Genomic DNA, 15457 nt, shown 5'->3' with positions numbered 1-15457 from the left:
CTGGTTTGTTTTAAACCACTTAGCATCAGGGTCACTTTGTTTGCCCGGGACCTGCACATGCAGTCTTCTTGGAAGCAGACAACAGCATCTTAGAATAACTGAAGACAGAAATCAATTTCCGTTCTGACCTCCAAATATATTGTGCATATTAAAAAAAATAACATGAGAGAAAGAAGAGTCTTTTTAAAATTCAGAATCTGTAGTTTGTGAAACTACTATCATTTAGGCATGAGCTTGGTGCTGACCTTTTCAGATCAATCATTGATAAGAAATTCTCCCAGGAGAAGTACTTCTAGTGGAAATGAGGAAAAAAGTGGAGGAAGCTGCGGCTCCTGTAGCATGAACACCAGCCACGTTGGGCTTAGCACTCTTGGAGGGGGGTAATGATGTCTAAGAGCACACATGAAGATACGCCTTTAGTTTACAGAGACGATATATGACATTTTTAAATATCTACATCTGTTGTTGGTATAGTTTCTAATATTATCAATACTGTCATTATACAGATTTTCTTTCTTTTCTTTCCTCTTTTTTTTTTTTTTTTTTTAACTTTTTGTACTGCCGGAGATCTAGCCTAAGGCCTCATGAATCCTAGGCGAGTGCTCTACCACTGAGCTATACTCCCAGCCCCAATTTTTCTCGGATATATGATGATAATCTGTCAAACACAGCTTTGACAGACTGATTTTTATGCCTTCATATGGCAGGAAGAAAACCAATTAAGAATATCTTCCGCCCAGTTGGAATTAAATTATATATCAAATATGGGCTGCCCACTGGACACGACATGAAAATACGAGAAAGCAGTCTTCCCCTCTGCCTGCTAGGACTCCTTCTGTACTACTTTGCACCTAGACATCCAGAAGGTCATCTCCGCTCTCGTCACTCTCTACCGTCAGCTGCCTCGTCCACCATTTCTTCACCTCAGAGCCACAGGAGGCTGCGTCCGTCACAGGATTCATCTTGCACACCACAGATTTCATTTTGATCCTCTCTCCACACGGGAAGGTGACAGCAGGTGGTGGCTGGCTTGGTAGACTGGGGTCTGTGGAATTAGCAAAGAGTCCTGTGAGCAACTTGGGACAGCTTCACTGCGGCAGCCCTTTCTAGAACACACAACATTCCCTCTGCAATGCTTTTGGCTCCTAAGTCCTGTCCCCAGATGTTGAGAGAGAAAGCTTTTCAGCATTAGATTCTTTATTCTCTTATTTGTAAATTGTACTCATGGACGACTAATAATAGCACTTAAAAAAATATGGGGCTTGCCCCGTCACTTCAGGATAATTATGAAAACCAGAAAATCACTAAGAGTTACAATCTGGGTAAACAGGAGTGTCATAGAAATGTGTGAGCTGGTGCTCATTAGCATATGCATGTAAAGAAAAAATAAATAGAGGAAAAGAAAGGATAGTGTCGTGGATGGTAAGGAGGGACATGGTGAGGGTGTGCAAGGAGAGATGTCACTTAGGGTCCCCACAGTCAAGTGCACACCTCCAACAGTTTCCTCCTTTGTAAAAGGAAGAGAATGCAAATGCTCCCTTGCACTATGTGAAGATTCAAACAGATGATGTGGGATGACCTCAGAAGTGCATAGCAGGACACCTCATGCATTGTTAGCGTCCCCTTAAAATGCTCATTGCTTTCTCTTCCACTTCACAAAATCAGCATGTCCCCAGTGGCTCTTGCATCACCATTTGTCTTTGGGGTCTTGTGGGCACAGACCACTGGAGGGAGGCATTTTTGACATTAAGTGAATATGGGAGATGGCACATTCTCCCCAGAGCTGCTTTCCAATCTGTCCCTGAAGTGCCCAGGCCTCAGCATCGTCCCCTCTCACCAGGGCCAGATTACGGTTACAGCCTCCAGCTTGTAACCTGCCTCTGGGTGCTGCCCGGGACAATTTGCTCTGGACTGCTGCCACATCAACCTCCATAAACACAGACTTGAGGGTGCATCTTGCTCAGAGGCTGCTACCTGCCTGGAGGAGGAAGTGGAAACTCCTCAGCTAGTGATTTCAGGCTTTGCCTGTCCTGGCCCACCACCTGCTCAGGCTTGTTCCCATCACTCCTGGCTCCTTGAACAGCGAGGTCATCTCTGATCCCTGAATAAGAGACTCCTGGATATGAAACAGGACGTTGTCTTTGGCAGCAACTTTAGTGAAGAGCCACTGAACACCTCTAGCCCCAAAAGGTGTTTCACTGTCATGGCTTGGTGGAATATCTACGCTGCGAGGACTTTCCTACATCCTGCACCTCCTCACCTGGGATGGGCTGAAGTTGGGCACAGTTAAAGGGCAGGAGGAAGCCCTACTTTACTGGGCTCAGTTCTCTAAAGTGACAACCATGTGCCGAGGACACTGGGCTGTACCTAGCAGTGCTCTCCTGACATCCGTGTCCTGAATCAATTATACTGGTTTTCCATGTTCCTTTAAAAGAAAATTCTTTCACTTAGTCGGTGAAACATTTGAAAATAATAGAATTGTGAGATTCCAGGAGGGAAACTAAGGAGCACACTGGGACCGTGCCAGGCATGCAGTAAGCACTACATGAGTGCTGTGGTGGGCAGCATCACTGCTACCACTGAGGCGAGGCAGACCGTGTGAAGACGGTGAGCTGCACAGCTACCCATGTCAGCTGAGGTAAAGTAGGGCCTGTGTCTTTTTTAAGAACTTTGTGTCATTTTCTGAGGGATCACCTCTGCCCATTCCCTCTAAGAGAAAGTGAATCTGGCCCTCTGTGAGATGCTTTGAGCGCATGCAGGCAGCCCTTGGACCCCTCTCCCTCCTTCCTTTCTGGGTCCTGGCTGCCACCCATCTCACTTTGCGAACAGGAGCTGCCTTCTCAGCCATGGCAGTAAAGAGGACAGCCAAGGCACTACATTTAGAGAAGTTATTTTGAGAAGACTGTTTTTGATAAGGGGATGCATTTTTTTTTTTTTATCGTTTCACTGTTTGAAAATAATCAGGCACAGATTTTGCTATAGTTTGGATCTGGAATGTTCCACAAAGGCCCATGGGCTAAAGGCTGGGTCCTCAGCGGGGCGCTGTTGAAAGGTGGTGGAATCTTTAAGGGTGGGCCCCAGTGGGACTCTTAACATAATTGGAAGCATGCCCTGAGAGGAGATTGTGGGACACCAACCTCTTCCTCTTTAGCGCTCTCTTTTTTTCTTTCTCTCTTTTCCCCTTTTCAGTGCTAAAGGACAAATCCAGGGCCTTGCACATGCTAGCTAAGTGCTTGGCTGGGACGGGGTATATGACTTCCTCTTCCCAGCATGCATGTCCCCACCATGATGTGGGGTCTTGCCCAGCTCCCAAAGCAATGGGCCAACTAGTTATGGAATGAAACCTCCAAAACGAAGACAAGATATACTGTTCTTCTTTTTAAGTTGATTATCTCCATTATTGGTTATAGTAAGAGTGAGCTGACTAATACAAACCCGTATTTTCAAATTTAAGACCCAAAGCACACAAAGAGAGTAAATGCCTGTTAAAGGTCCCCATCGATGGCACAGTGACTGATGTACCTACCAGAGGGCCGACACCACTGCCCAACCTTCCTCTGCGGCTTCTCAGCCTCTGATGCATCCTGCCGACTTCCTCCTCTATCGGACAGAGTGGGGCTCAGGAGCTGCTGCTGGCTGCTCGTCTGTGTGGGAGAGGAATCCAGCAGTCGTGACTTTTTCAAAAGATATTTTCACTTGACACACAATATTCATGCATATTTATGGGGTACTAAAGGAAGTTATGGCTCTTATTTTTTAAAGCATGTTTGGTTGACGATATTTGTACATACATATGGGATGCGTATGATAATTCAGTTCATGTGTCCAGGGTGTGATGGTGAATCAGGGTATTCGGCATTTCTGTCTAATCTGCTCAAGGATTTCTCATCTCTATGCGTTGGGAACCTCTGGACCTTCTTGCTATTTTGGAATACATGAGGGAGCCAACAATATGAAATCCACATGACACAGCTAGGGCCAGAGAGGGTCTCTTGGAGCCTCCTGCTAGGCCCTGGGGCCTTAGGCTTCAGGTCAGATCTTGGCCCGTGGTTGTGCAGCTACACACCACAAGCTGGGGGTCTCTGTGCAGAAGGCTGAACAGACTCCATGTGGTTAACTGCAAACCATAATTGGGACCTCATAAAGGAGAGGAAGCCCCTGCCAGCTGTGTCTCACACAGACAGGGCTTTCCAGCATACTGATGATGCCTGTGATGTTTTATAGACGTGTAGATTTGAGTGTAGAAGTGAAAATATCTGGTGTTTTAGGAGAAGCTCCTCAAGCCATCTTCCTGAGTGGCAGGTGCTTCTCAGATACCCAGCTAAGAAGAAGAAACCCTCGATGAGTCTGATCAGCAGAGAAGAAGGTTGAAAAACACGTGCAAACATTTACACTGACTGGAGTGCAAATTTCTATGCCTTAACAAGGGGAAGAAAACCTTCAGGCTGCCGCCCCAGGTAAACCATGCTCCTCTGAGGCACGTGATCTCTCCAGGCTCAAATTCAGCCCTGAGACGAAACTAACTCTTTATGCAAAATAGAAACAAAACCTAGAAAACAAATTTAAAAGCCCAGCATTATTAAATTCAGGGCATTCGCGTTTTTTAAGTATCTACATGCTACAGTTCAGGTCTTGAAGGCCCCTATGCCGGGAAGGCTTGGTCCCCAGCCTGTGGCGCTGTCCAGAGGTGGTGGAACCTCTAGGAGGGGGCCTAGTGGAGGGGAGTCAGGTCGTGGGGGATGTCAGTTGGGACTATGGCCTCCTCCTCCTAGCTGTCATGAACTCACATCCTCCACCAGGATGTGCTGCCCAAAGAGATAGAGCCAACTACCCCGTGGGTTAAAATCTCCAATCCTGTGAGTCAAAATAAACCTTCACTTTTTCTAAGTTCATTATCTCAGGTACCTTGTCATAGTGACAGGAATTGAACTAACCTATCGGACAAAAAGACCTTTTGAATAGCCACAACAGACTCCTGAATGGCAAAGCCACAAACCTCGTCTGCTCCAAGGTCCTACCTTGGGTGGCATGTTAGGATCCTGGCTGTTGGCAGTGGTGTCCTCACTTGGCTGGGTGGTCTCGATGCTGGGAGGGTTCAGGAAGCGGCTCAGCTCTTGCTGCTGGCTCTCTCTCAGGCTGTGGATGATGCTGCAGGACTGCTGCTGTTTCTGTGGGAAGAAACGTTCCTTCAGTAACAGAAAAATGTGCCCAGCATCCCTGCCCCACATGCCAGTCCCTCTCTCCTCCCCTCTCCAAAGATCTGTAGGGTTGGTGACCTCCTAAGAACTTCCAAACCATGGAGTTGTTTCAAGGACCGGGTAGACTAATAGAAAGGAGGGCTTTGATACTGAGGAAATGCTTTGCCTGCCTTTTCATTTGCATGACAATTGACCTGTTATGTTCATTGATACTAGCGTATGTTTTCTTTGTGTTCCGGTTTTTCCCTTCTGATTTTATTCTGTGCTCATTAAACTGGTGCCAGCTCTCCCTTTCCTGCAAGTTGTAAGCAGCTGAGAACTTGGGTGGGTGAGGAAACCTCTGCCCCTGTTTTGGTTCTGGATTCCGCAGACCTGCCCAGTAGCAATCCTGCAGGCCTGTCTGTCTTGGCCTACACTGAAGCCAGGACTCCCTGCCTCCCGCATCACTGGTCAGCTGTGCCAGAGTGGCAGGGGGCAGTTGGCCTCGCCCAAGGAAGTGATGATTTCTTTTCTCTGGGGACCTTTTCTCCTCCAATAGAAATGCATGTTTCTGTAGTTGATGTTGTTCTGAAGAGCAGGATTAAAAAAAAAAAGTCTTATGTAGCCAGGTATAATGGTGCATGCCTGAAATCCCAATGATTCAGGAGTCTGAGGCCAGAGGACCACACAAATTTGAGGCCAGCCTCAACAATTTAGCAAGACCCTGTCTCAAAATAAAAAAAGAAAGAGTTGTGGATGTAGCTCAGTGGTAGAGCAGTCTAAGGTTCAATCCCTAATACCACAAAAAAACAAAAACAAAAACTTACACAGCGTATGCCCACACGGTATATGTTCATTCATTTATGAGTTAGAGATTTGCATAAGCTTATATTCTGGGCAGCTATAAATGGATCAGTAAGAGTCCACAGGAGGTGATCTTATAGACCCAACACCACCACCAAGGGTATGTTGGGATTTTTAGCAGCAATTTGAAAGTAGTAAACTCAGTCTCAGTAGATATTTTGGAGCTTTGTGCAGTTGAGTTTATAAATATTTTAATACCTATAAACTGCTATTTAAATCTTCACGTTACATTATGAAAATGGGGTTCATTTGAAACGTGTTATGGACCACTGAAGGGAATGAGGCTGAGCTTGGACTGGAGCCGAGGTGGCCGCAAGTGACACGTTCTCCAGGAGCGTCAGGCTAGTCCCAGGAGTGCCTGTGACTCATGGAGCTCTTGCCTCTGACCCTCCTTCTCTGCCAGGACGGGGACCCCACCCAGGCGCTGTGGCTCACTCACAGCCCGGATGCGCTTGAGACACTTCTTCAGCCACATGCGGATGGTCTGCTTGGCCACTTCCTCCTCGATGGTGTACTCCAGCTGCTCCCGCGCCAGGAGCTCCTCCAGCTGCAGGCTCTTGCGGATGTCCACTGAGCGGTAGGACAGCATGCTGGGGAGCACGAGAGCAGACAGGTCTCCTCACCTGGGCTCAGGCCCCCAGAGGTCTGCAGACCCAGGCAGCACGTCACCCAGCCCACGGGGGTTGTGTGGGGTGCCACCCCTTAACAGCTGGGTAGCTTGGGCTGTGATGTCACTTCTGCATCTCCCTTCCCCTGTCTCTAAATGAGGACGGGCATGGTACCCACCTTACTGAGTGAGGCCGTGAGTTAAAATGTGTGATCTTTGTAGTAGCGAGTGCCACCTAAGAGCTTATACAACGGAGACACAGGGTAGGTGACGGTCTGGCTCCCCAGCTGTGGAATCAGACTCCAGAACGCTTCCTAAGGAGGCCTGCTCTCTCCACACTTCCTTCACAGTTGGCTCTATCAGAGCTGGTTAATACCTCGGCTGTGCCTCATGCATGCCCCCACCCCATTTCCCTCATTGTCAATCTCACACATCCCTCTGTATCTTCTTTATGGATTTTAGAGAATACACAGCAGAGCAATGTTCACCCCCATTTAGCCCTCGGCTGGCTGTGCCCAAAGAGTAGTAAGTGAGGCCAACAGGGCTGACGTGTTCCACTGGGGCCTGAGGGCAAGAAGGCAATCACAGCATCAGGACCAGGGGTCCACGACTCAAGGAGAACACAGCCCTGTCATGCAGCAGGTCCTGGTGCAACTCACTGCCCTGCTGGGAGCCCAAATCGCAGAATGGAGGTCCTCACAAGCACGGGTCATTGGCCTTCTCTTCTTTGCAAAGTCTTTTCCCACCAAGGAGGATGGATTGAGAACCCAGCATTGCTTGACTGTGTCAGACACCAGGCTAGAGGACAGGAAGGCCACCACCACTACTGATCTGGTCATAAACCATGAGCCCAAAAAATCTTTCTCCCTCAGCTTAAGTCAGATATTTTGTCACAGCCATGAAGAGCTGACGGACACAGGTTGAATGCTAATATTAATAGCAACAGTATGACTACGTGCTTCACGTTCAGCCTAAAAACAATTTGTCAGTAGGAGGAAAGACGAAGTGACATTCTGAGAGAGATGACAGCCTGTTATTCACACCTATTTTCTATCCTTTTTTTTTCCCTGCCTTTTTAACTTGTTCCTGGAAGATCTGAAGAGTGAATGGTAAAATGGAGAGAACTTTCCCCAGGCCCTTCCTGTTCTGATCTGAACTCTTTTCATCTTCGAGCCACAAGTGTATTTCTGTATCACAGGTTGCTCTCCAAATTTGTGACACTGCACCCATCTAATTTGTCAGGTACTTCAACGTGACCTACATAGCTACTGCGAGTCAAACACAGTATTACAAGGAAACCAACGGTACTGAAATACATTTCTCAAATTAGTGTCTTTACAAAGGTGGTGGTATAGTCACATAAATCTGTCTTTATTTTTCCATTAAATAGTAAAACCTGGCTGAGGTCAAATGACTACTGTAACTTAGAAGTATTAGGATATTTTAAGAAGCCAGCCAAGGCAGTCATAACATGCCCTGAAAATTTCAATGATTTCTACTGACGACAAAGATGCAGGTATTGTTAATGCTGCCGTGGTTTTTTGCCTACATTCATCATGAAGAAAATGCTATATTTCAGAGAGTGAGTGTTGAAAATAAAAACATATTTGCTTTCTCCTGCAAGTTGTAGGCTTCTGAATTTTTATTTATGGGATCCTATTTAAGAAGCTGTTATGGGTTGAATGTTTCTCCCCAAGATAGGTATGTTGGGGCCTTAATCCCTAGTACCTCATGAGGTACTAAGCAAAGAGTCACAAGAGATGCACTGAGCTAAGGCAAGATTATACTAGGGCAGGCTGAGCACTTAATCCAATGTGACTAGGGTCCTTATAAAAGGAGACACACACACACACACACACACACACACACATGCGGAGAACACCATTTTAACATCAAGGTGGAGATTGGGGTGCTGCTTCCACAAACTAAAACTTGGCAGGAAACCACCGGAAGCTCAGGGGAGTTCTGGAACAGATTCCCCCCACCAGCCCTGCCAACAGCTTGATCTCAGACTTCCAGCCTCCAGAACACGAGACAATAAACTGTACGCTTTGAGCCACTTGGTTGATGCTATGTTGTTACAGCAGCCCAGGAAACCAACAGGACACCTCTCAGAGTGCGCAGGAAAGACAAGATCTCAGTTTGGCCCTTTGACTGGGTACTCATTAAATGCCTGGAAAATGGAGTGTCTCAACTGGCCAGGGGCATTGTGCAACCAGCCACGGGCGATCCTTATGGAGCAGGCCAGGAGGAGGTGACCCTTCTGAGCTAGAAGAGCTACATTCTAGCCATGGAGCCAGGTGACCACGAGCACGTCCCATAACTTTCAGGACACCTCCCTCATTGCAGAATGAGGGTGGGAGGGACTGTACTCTCCCAGGTCCCTCTCCCTGTCCCTTCTGGGATGTCAGGCCATGGCTTCCGCCCTCTCCCTGGTGAGGTGCCCTTCACTCCTAGAAGAGTCACCCTACTTTATAACCGTGGCAGAGTGGCATGCCAGGCTTTGTACGTCCTTGATGACTGCATTCACAAGTGCCCTGAGAGTTACGGCTGAGTCTCTGGACTGGGCTCAGTGCTGTGGCCCTGCGCTTTGAAACCCGCCTGATACCTCAGGACGTCGTGGAAAGTGACGTCGCCACCGTTGTGCAGCCGCTCCATCTCGTAGCACATGTGCTTAAACAGGAGCTTGTCCTTGTCAAGGTCCACCTCCAGCCTCCCGCGCAGCAGCCGCAGCAGGAACTTCACGCGGAACGTGGGGATCACGCCCTGGGTGGCAGAGCACAGTGCTGGTGAGTCGTGGGCAGGCCCCGGGGGTCCGTGGGGTCTCTCCACGGGCTTGTGAATACAATCGTCAAAAAGCAAGAGGCAGGAGCTATTCCTCAAAATGTGGCATCATTACCACCAGGCAGGAAGAAAGCTGTGGGCCTCCTTGGAGGCTGGGTGGCGTAGGGGCACTGAGGAGAGCACGGGATGAACACCTGAGCGGGAGCTTCTGCGGGGGCTTCTCCAGTCCTAGAGGATCCCATTGCAGCCTTCGCATCCTGGGAGGGTGGAAAGCCCCCTTCTCTTCCCCTGGAGCCAACCCTTAGGACTCCTGACTCAGCCAGCCCTGCCCCCGGACCCACACCCAGGAACGCCCTCCCACCAAACACTGGGGCAGTGCACACATGCATGATCAAGTGGCTGGACTTGTTAACATTTATTACAAGTTGTTCTTGCATTGAAATCAGGGATTTCTCCATGATGGAAACACCTACATTCAAGATAAGGAAGCTCCCAGCTCTGCCCTCCTTCTGGTCAGAACAGATCTGGACCCTGAGACTCTAAAAGTATGGCAACCTTCTGGGCTCCACACGGCACCACACCAGCCCTGGCTCTGTCTTTGGATGAACACTGGTAACCCATGGCTTCCTGCCAGTAGGTGGCATCTCAGTGTGAATGGGGTGTAGTCTTCCCTAGGTGAATTAGATGAAAGCAGGCTTCTATAGATGACCAGCTGTCATGGAGGTATGAGAGGACGCAGAGCTGGGCCAGTGCCCCATGCATATGTCACTCTTTTAGAAGAAAATCCCAAGGGACTGGAGCCCAGGCTGGGAGGCTACCAAAGAACGAGAGACAACAAAGAGGGGTGGAGAGGGCCTTCCTGGCCAGAGTCCAGAACCCCTCATTTATAAGGCCTGCTTGCCTCGTTGGTCATTGTGCTCTCCATCAACTGTTTCTGAAACTATTTTTGTATCTTCCTCAGATTTTCCTATCCCTTGGTTTTTAGAGGTTACATTTTAGCTCCTCAGATGGGCCTGCATGACCATCCCTGCTAAATTATCTGCCCTGGCTCTGCCCCTGTGCCATTTTACCTTCTTCCAAGTCCTTATGACTTCCTGAAATCACACGGATTGAGTATCACTTATCCAAAGTGCTTGATACCACAAGGGTTTCACATTTTGGATTTTTTTTTTTCAGATTTGGAAATATCAGTATAACCTGTGCAATGAGATAGATATCTTGGGAATTAGACTCAAGTCTAAATACGTAATATAATTTTCTTCTTTGCTTCTCACTAGGAAAACAGAATCTCTGTAAGCACAGGGCCTTCCATCAGTGCCTAGGTCTGTGCCTGAGCATTTGCTAAGATGAAAGGGAAGAGAAGTGGGAACAGGAAGAAGGAAAGAAGAATCTTTGTTCAACTCAGTCCAGGAGGAGGAAGAAGAGCCTGCTGCTGCTTTGGCTAGGGCTGAAACTTTGTCTATGTCGTATGGTTAAAACAGTCACATAACAACTCAGAAGTAGCTCAAAAGAACACTTCTGGATTCCACGTGTAACTCCTTTGTGTTTTTCATCAGGATGGTGGCTGAGGGCTGAGGTGATTGTGAGCCTGTGATATATGTGCTTTTGGTGGTTTAGGTGCCACCCCCTCTCCTGCCCTGAGCCCAAGGCTGATCCTCCCTTGCCAACCTCTTGAAAGTTTAAAGAGGAGGAACTACTATTCTGTCCCTCTCCCCTCCTGGCATACTGGGCTGAATGGTCAGTGACAGCTTTCTGCAGGCTGCCAACGGCCATTCAGAATCCAACACGTGTCAACGGCCAACCACAGGACGACTTAAACATCTGCGACACATCAGCAGGCCTCTGTGGGGTGGGACCTGAGGTCAAACCCACCCTCTTACCTCCCTTTTATCATCCACCATATTCCATATGATTTGAAAGTGGCGAAGATCATTATAACTCAGAAGCTGATCCTCCTCGGTGGAATAAAACAAGGAGAAGTTCTCTACAATTATAGCTAAACAAAAGTAAAAAAAAAAAAATTCAGAAGTTTGACAATGACAGAATTATTATTATTATTATTATTTTTAGAAAAAGTCAAACCGCTATTCTGAATAATGACTCTTATCACCCACATAATAAAGCCAAAATTTGAAAGTGCTTTTAGTAAGGTTTTCCAAGTTGGCATGTTTCACACTTGGATTGAGCTATTTATCCAGCTCTTGCCTTTCCAAAACACAAGGGTCCTGGGTACAAACACACTTCTGTGCATATGGACCTTTGAGCTAGCTGGCTGCCACTCTGAGTCGAGAGTTCCAGGGTGGTTCTTAAAGTCCATTTTGGGGTCTGGGTGGCCCCAAAGCTAGGTGAACAACATGTATTTTAAAAAACAAAATTGTGATATTTCGAGGCCATGAAGGTAGCCTCCTTCCATTTGTTCCCAATATTTGTTCAACTCAATTCGTGGGGAGAGCTCTTTTGAAATCAGTGATCATAACAAATAGTCTAATCCTTGAAATTGCAATCAACTGTCATTACATGCCTTTGAAAGGTCTTTCCAGCTTCTGGATTGAGAGGCACCAAATTATAATTAATGCCATAAAACACCCGCCCCAAGCAATCCAGGATAATTACTTGAAAATTGTGCCTAATTATGTAAGTACCTGAGTTGAAGTAGATGAAAAACACTCAGTGGACGTCACCTACCTACAAGCAGGTTTAGCATGATGTAGGCGATGATGACATAAAATGAACAGAAGTACATAAGTGCTCCCGCATAATTCCCACAGTCCGTCGCCCAGTAGGTGAACTCATCTGGAGTGCAAAATGGGGGCTGAACCTGTGGAGAGGAAGAGGAGAGTGAGAGAAGAGGATCTTAATGTCTCCTGACAGGAGTTAGTGAACATATTTCTAACCAGATAGATTATAATAAGTTACAAAGTCATTGTGCAAAAGTCATGTACACTGGGTACATCATCCACAGCAGACTGAAAGAATATTTCACTTGCAATATGCTTTCAGTCTTGGGGAATCTCAAGTTCATTGTCATTGTTAGGAGCACAATAAAATGAACCAGTTTCCTCCACTAGATATTCTTTCTGCTACCTCCACTGGATCCAAGTGGTCAGTAGACACTGTAACTGAATCACAGAAAGTCAAATAAAAATGCATTTGAAAAGTTCCCAACTTAAGTAATGGGTTAAGATCTAAGAAGGTAGACTATCTATAGCAAGTTCACATTCAAATTGCATAAGGAGTAATCCACCTTCCTGGGGCATCTTTACAGGGTATACCCTAAGATTCAGGTTATCATATTTAGGGGCCTATTAAAATGCCAACACCCCTGAGAAATGGTCCTGGTGTCTTTCAGCTTTTTCTTCTATATTCCCACTGCATCCTGCTGGCACTTTTATTTAGAATTTATTCAATTCTGCCTTGGGTTATATTTGATTTGGTAAATCCTGTCTCCATTATTAATGCATGAAGTTCTCTAGTTTTTATTATATGCTAGGCTTGTATCAAATGTTGGAGATAGACTAGTAAGAAAGACATAAGCCCTGTCCCTTGATGCTACCGACAGTCTTCATGGAATGGTGTAACATCAGGACCACCAGCTCCATATGGTAATTTGAATAAATTTATGCTAATTTACATAAAACAAAATTAAATATAAAATTCAATTTCTGGGTTACACTAGTCCTATTCCAATTGCTCAGTAGACATAGTGCTAATGGTTTCCTGAATGGGACCGTACAGATTTCTAACACTGCAGAAATTTCTACAGGATAGCATTGATCTGGAAGGTAAGAGGGAGGTGAAATTAAATAATTCCATCCAATAATTTTCTAGAGTTGGGATATTTGCTGCAATGGAGAAATAGTGTTGTAAGACCATATGCAACTTTGGGGGCAAAATATCTAAAGGAACTGAAGCATAAACTGAGACCAGCAGATGATGGCGAACTATCCCAGATGAGGCAGGATACCAAAGGAAGAGTGATCAGAGCCATTGACCTCGGCTGCTTGAAGACAACCTTGGCTTGGTGAAGACCTAGCACCTACCCCATGGCCCAGGATGAACCAGGGGCTCAGTGAATTCAATATCTGTTGATGCATTATATTAAAGAAGTGGCACTTGCCTCTTGGGCTGCCAAGATGTTAAAGGTAGGAGGGACAGAACAATGTTCATATTAGGAATATTTGTTGACTGGAACTACAAGTTTGAGTTCAGCTGATTATTTACCCCTGTATTTACATTGCAATGTAAAAGAATGCAATTTAAGCACCAAAAGGCCAGGATATGTAGAGTTATACAAGGTCTTAACAAGGACCATACCACCAATGTTGCATTGCCAAAGGTATTATGCTGATTCTAAGTGCAGGTTCAGATAATGAGGAGGAGATATTTACCATACAATCATGCATGATTTTGTTCCAGTCTTCACCTGTGACAATTCGGAATAGTACAGTAATAGCTTTGCCAGCTGAAGAAAAATTCGCATGCCTAAGTTAGGAAAACAACAACAAGAACAGAATGTGAATAATCTGGTTTGTCATGAAGTAGTATGGTTTGTCACCACCAAAACAGGTCATACCCTCTTGTTGCCATTTATACTTGCCTGCAAGTATGGCCATGTGAATACACCAACACCGGCATGGCCACTGATTTCCTGACATTCATCTAGAACGACCGAGTGAGCAGCTTTAGCCACTACCAGTGAGTCCTTCTTTCACTTGGACTATGGTATAAAAGGGGGGAGCACTGATGAATCAAATAACGATTTCTTCACCAGAGCATATTTGTGCTGGGCACCATGCTGCACTCCTGTGATCCTAGCAGCTCAGGAAGCTGAGGCAGGAGGATTGCAAGTTCAAAGCCAGCCTCAATAAGTTGCTGAGTTTGACTTTGAGGCCCTGAGTAACTTGGTGAGACCCTGTCTCAAAATAAAAAAATAATAAATAAATAAAAAGGTCTGGGATGTGGCTCCGTGATTAAGCACTCCTGGGTTGAATCCCTAGTACCAAAACCAAAAACAAACCAAAAGCATGTTTGTATATACTTTGCTTTGTAAGGACCTTAAAAAAAATGACATGCTCCCATAAAATTCAAGATCACTTTTAATACATAAAAACCATCTTGGGGTTTCTAATTTGCCATATTTTGCTAAAAAAGAAATCCACCTTAAGAGAGTTTCATCCAAAACATAGAATTTTTTCACAATTACATGGATAGAAAAAGGGCTGGGATTAGGACTGGTTATTCCTTCATGTTGGTAGGATTATGGGTTCATTTTTGACTGCTTTTATTCTGAATTTTGTAAGATTTCTAAACTAAACATGCATACCTTGTTCAATTGGGAAAATGTCATTTTGGCTATTATCTTGGCTATTATTTTATTTTAATTTCCAACTGATTGCTTTCCTTCCCTACCACCCCCAGGTCTTTAATAGACAAAACATGTTTGCTTGATAAACAAACAGAAAGATAGTTGCAAACCAACCTGTTAATGTTCTCTCCATATTTCACGGTACCAAACAGAACGACGCCGGCAAAGGCGTAGCAGAGTAGCAGGAGGAACATCCCCACAATGATGAAGAAGCTTTTGTACATGCTGACCACCACTGTCAGGAGCAGCATCTTCAGAGTCACCTTGATGGGGCCGGAGAGAAGGAAGAGAGAGCAGTTAACCCAGAAGCCCAGCAGGACCTGCAGGAGAGCAATGTGAGGGTGGCTGGCTCCTGAGCGACTCCAGGAGAATCACGGGAAAGCGGCTTCCTCGCAGGTATTATTTATTTGCTTATTTATTTGGTATCAGGGATTGAACCCAGGGACACTTAACAATGGAGCCACATCCCTAGCCCCCTCTTTATATTTTATTTAGAGACAGGGTCTCCCTGAGTTACGTAAGGCCTCAATAAGTTGCTGAGTTTGACTTTGAATTTGTGATCCTCCTGCCTCAGCCTCTTGAGCCACTGGGATGATAGGCATGTGCCACTGTGCCCGGCTTCCTAGTGGGTGTGAACTCTAAAAGTTATTAAAAACCTGT

At 46.0% G+C, this 15457-nt stretch overlaps 1 protein-coding gene across 2 annotated transcripts in view; it reads right to left on the bottom strand.

Annotated features, from left to right (window-relative positions):
* Positions 1–851: 851 nt before the first annotated feature.
* Positions 852–15457, bottom strand: part of Nalcn (sodium leak channel, non-selective) — a 278563-nt gene continuing 263957 nt past the window's right edge. For both annotated transcript variants that reach the window (XM_026399552.2, XM_077792082.1), the window contains 9 exons: positions 14912–15060; positions 13821–13914; positions 12118–12250; positions 11313–11428; positions 9257–9414; positions 6481–6631; positions 5019–5168; positions 3527–3644; positions 852–1045 (listed from right to left, as the gene is read on the bottom strand). In XM_026399552.2, coding sequence (XP_026255337.1) covers positions 852–1045; positions 3527–3644; positions 5019–5168; positions 6481–6631; positions 9257–9414; positions 11313–11428; positions 12118–12250; positions 13821–13914; positions 14912–15060 — 1263 coding nt within the window. The remainder of the gene's footprint in view (positions 1046–3526; positions 3645–5018; positions 5169–6480; positions 6632–9256; positions 9415–11312; positions 11429–12117; positions 12251–13820; positions 13915–14911; positions 15061–15457) is intronic.

Source organism: Urocitellus parryii, chromosome 2 (genome assembly GCF_045843805.1).
Source record: "Urocitellus parryii isolate mUroPar1 chromosome 2, mUroPar1.hap1, whole genome shotgun sequence".
NCBI classification, from domain to species: domain Eukaryota; kingdom Metazoa; phylum Chordata; class Mammalia; order Rodentia; family Sciuridae; genus Urocitellus; species Urocitellus parryii.
The sequence above is the reverse complement of the archived record's forward strand: the minus strand, read 5'-3'. Positions and strand labels throughout refer to the sequence as shown.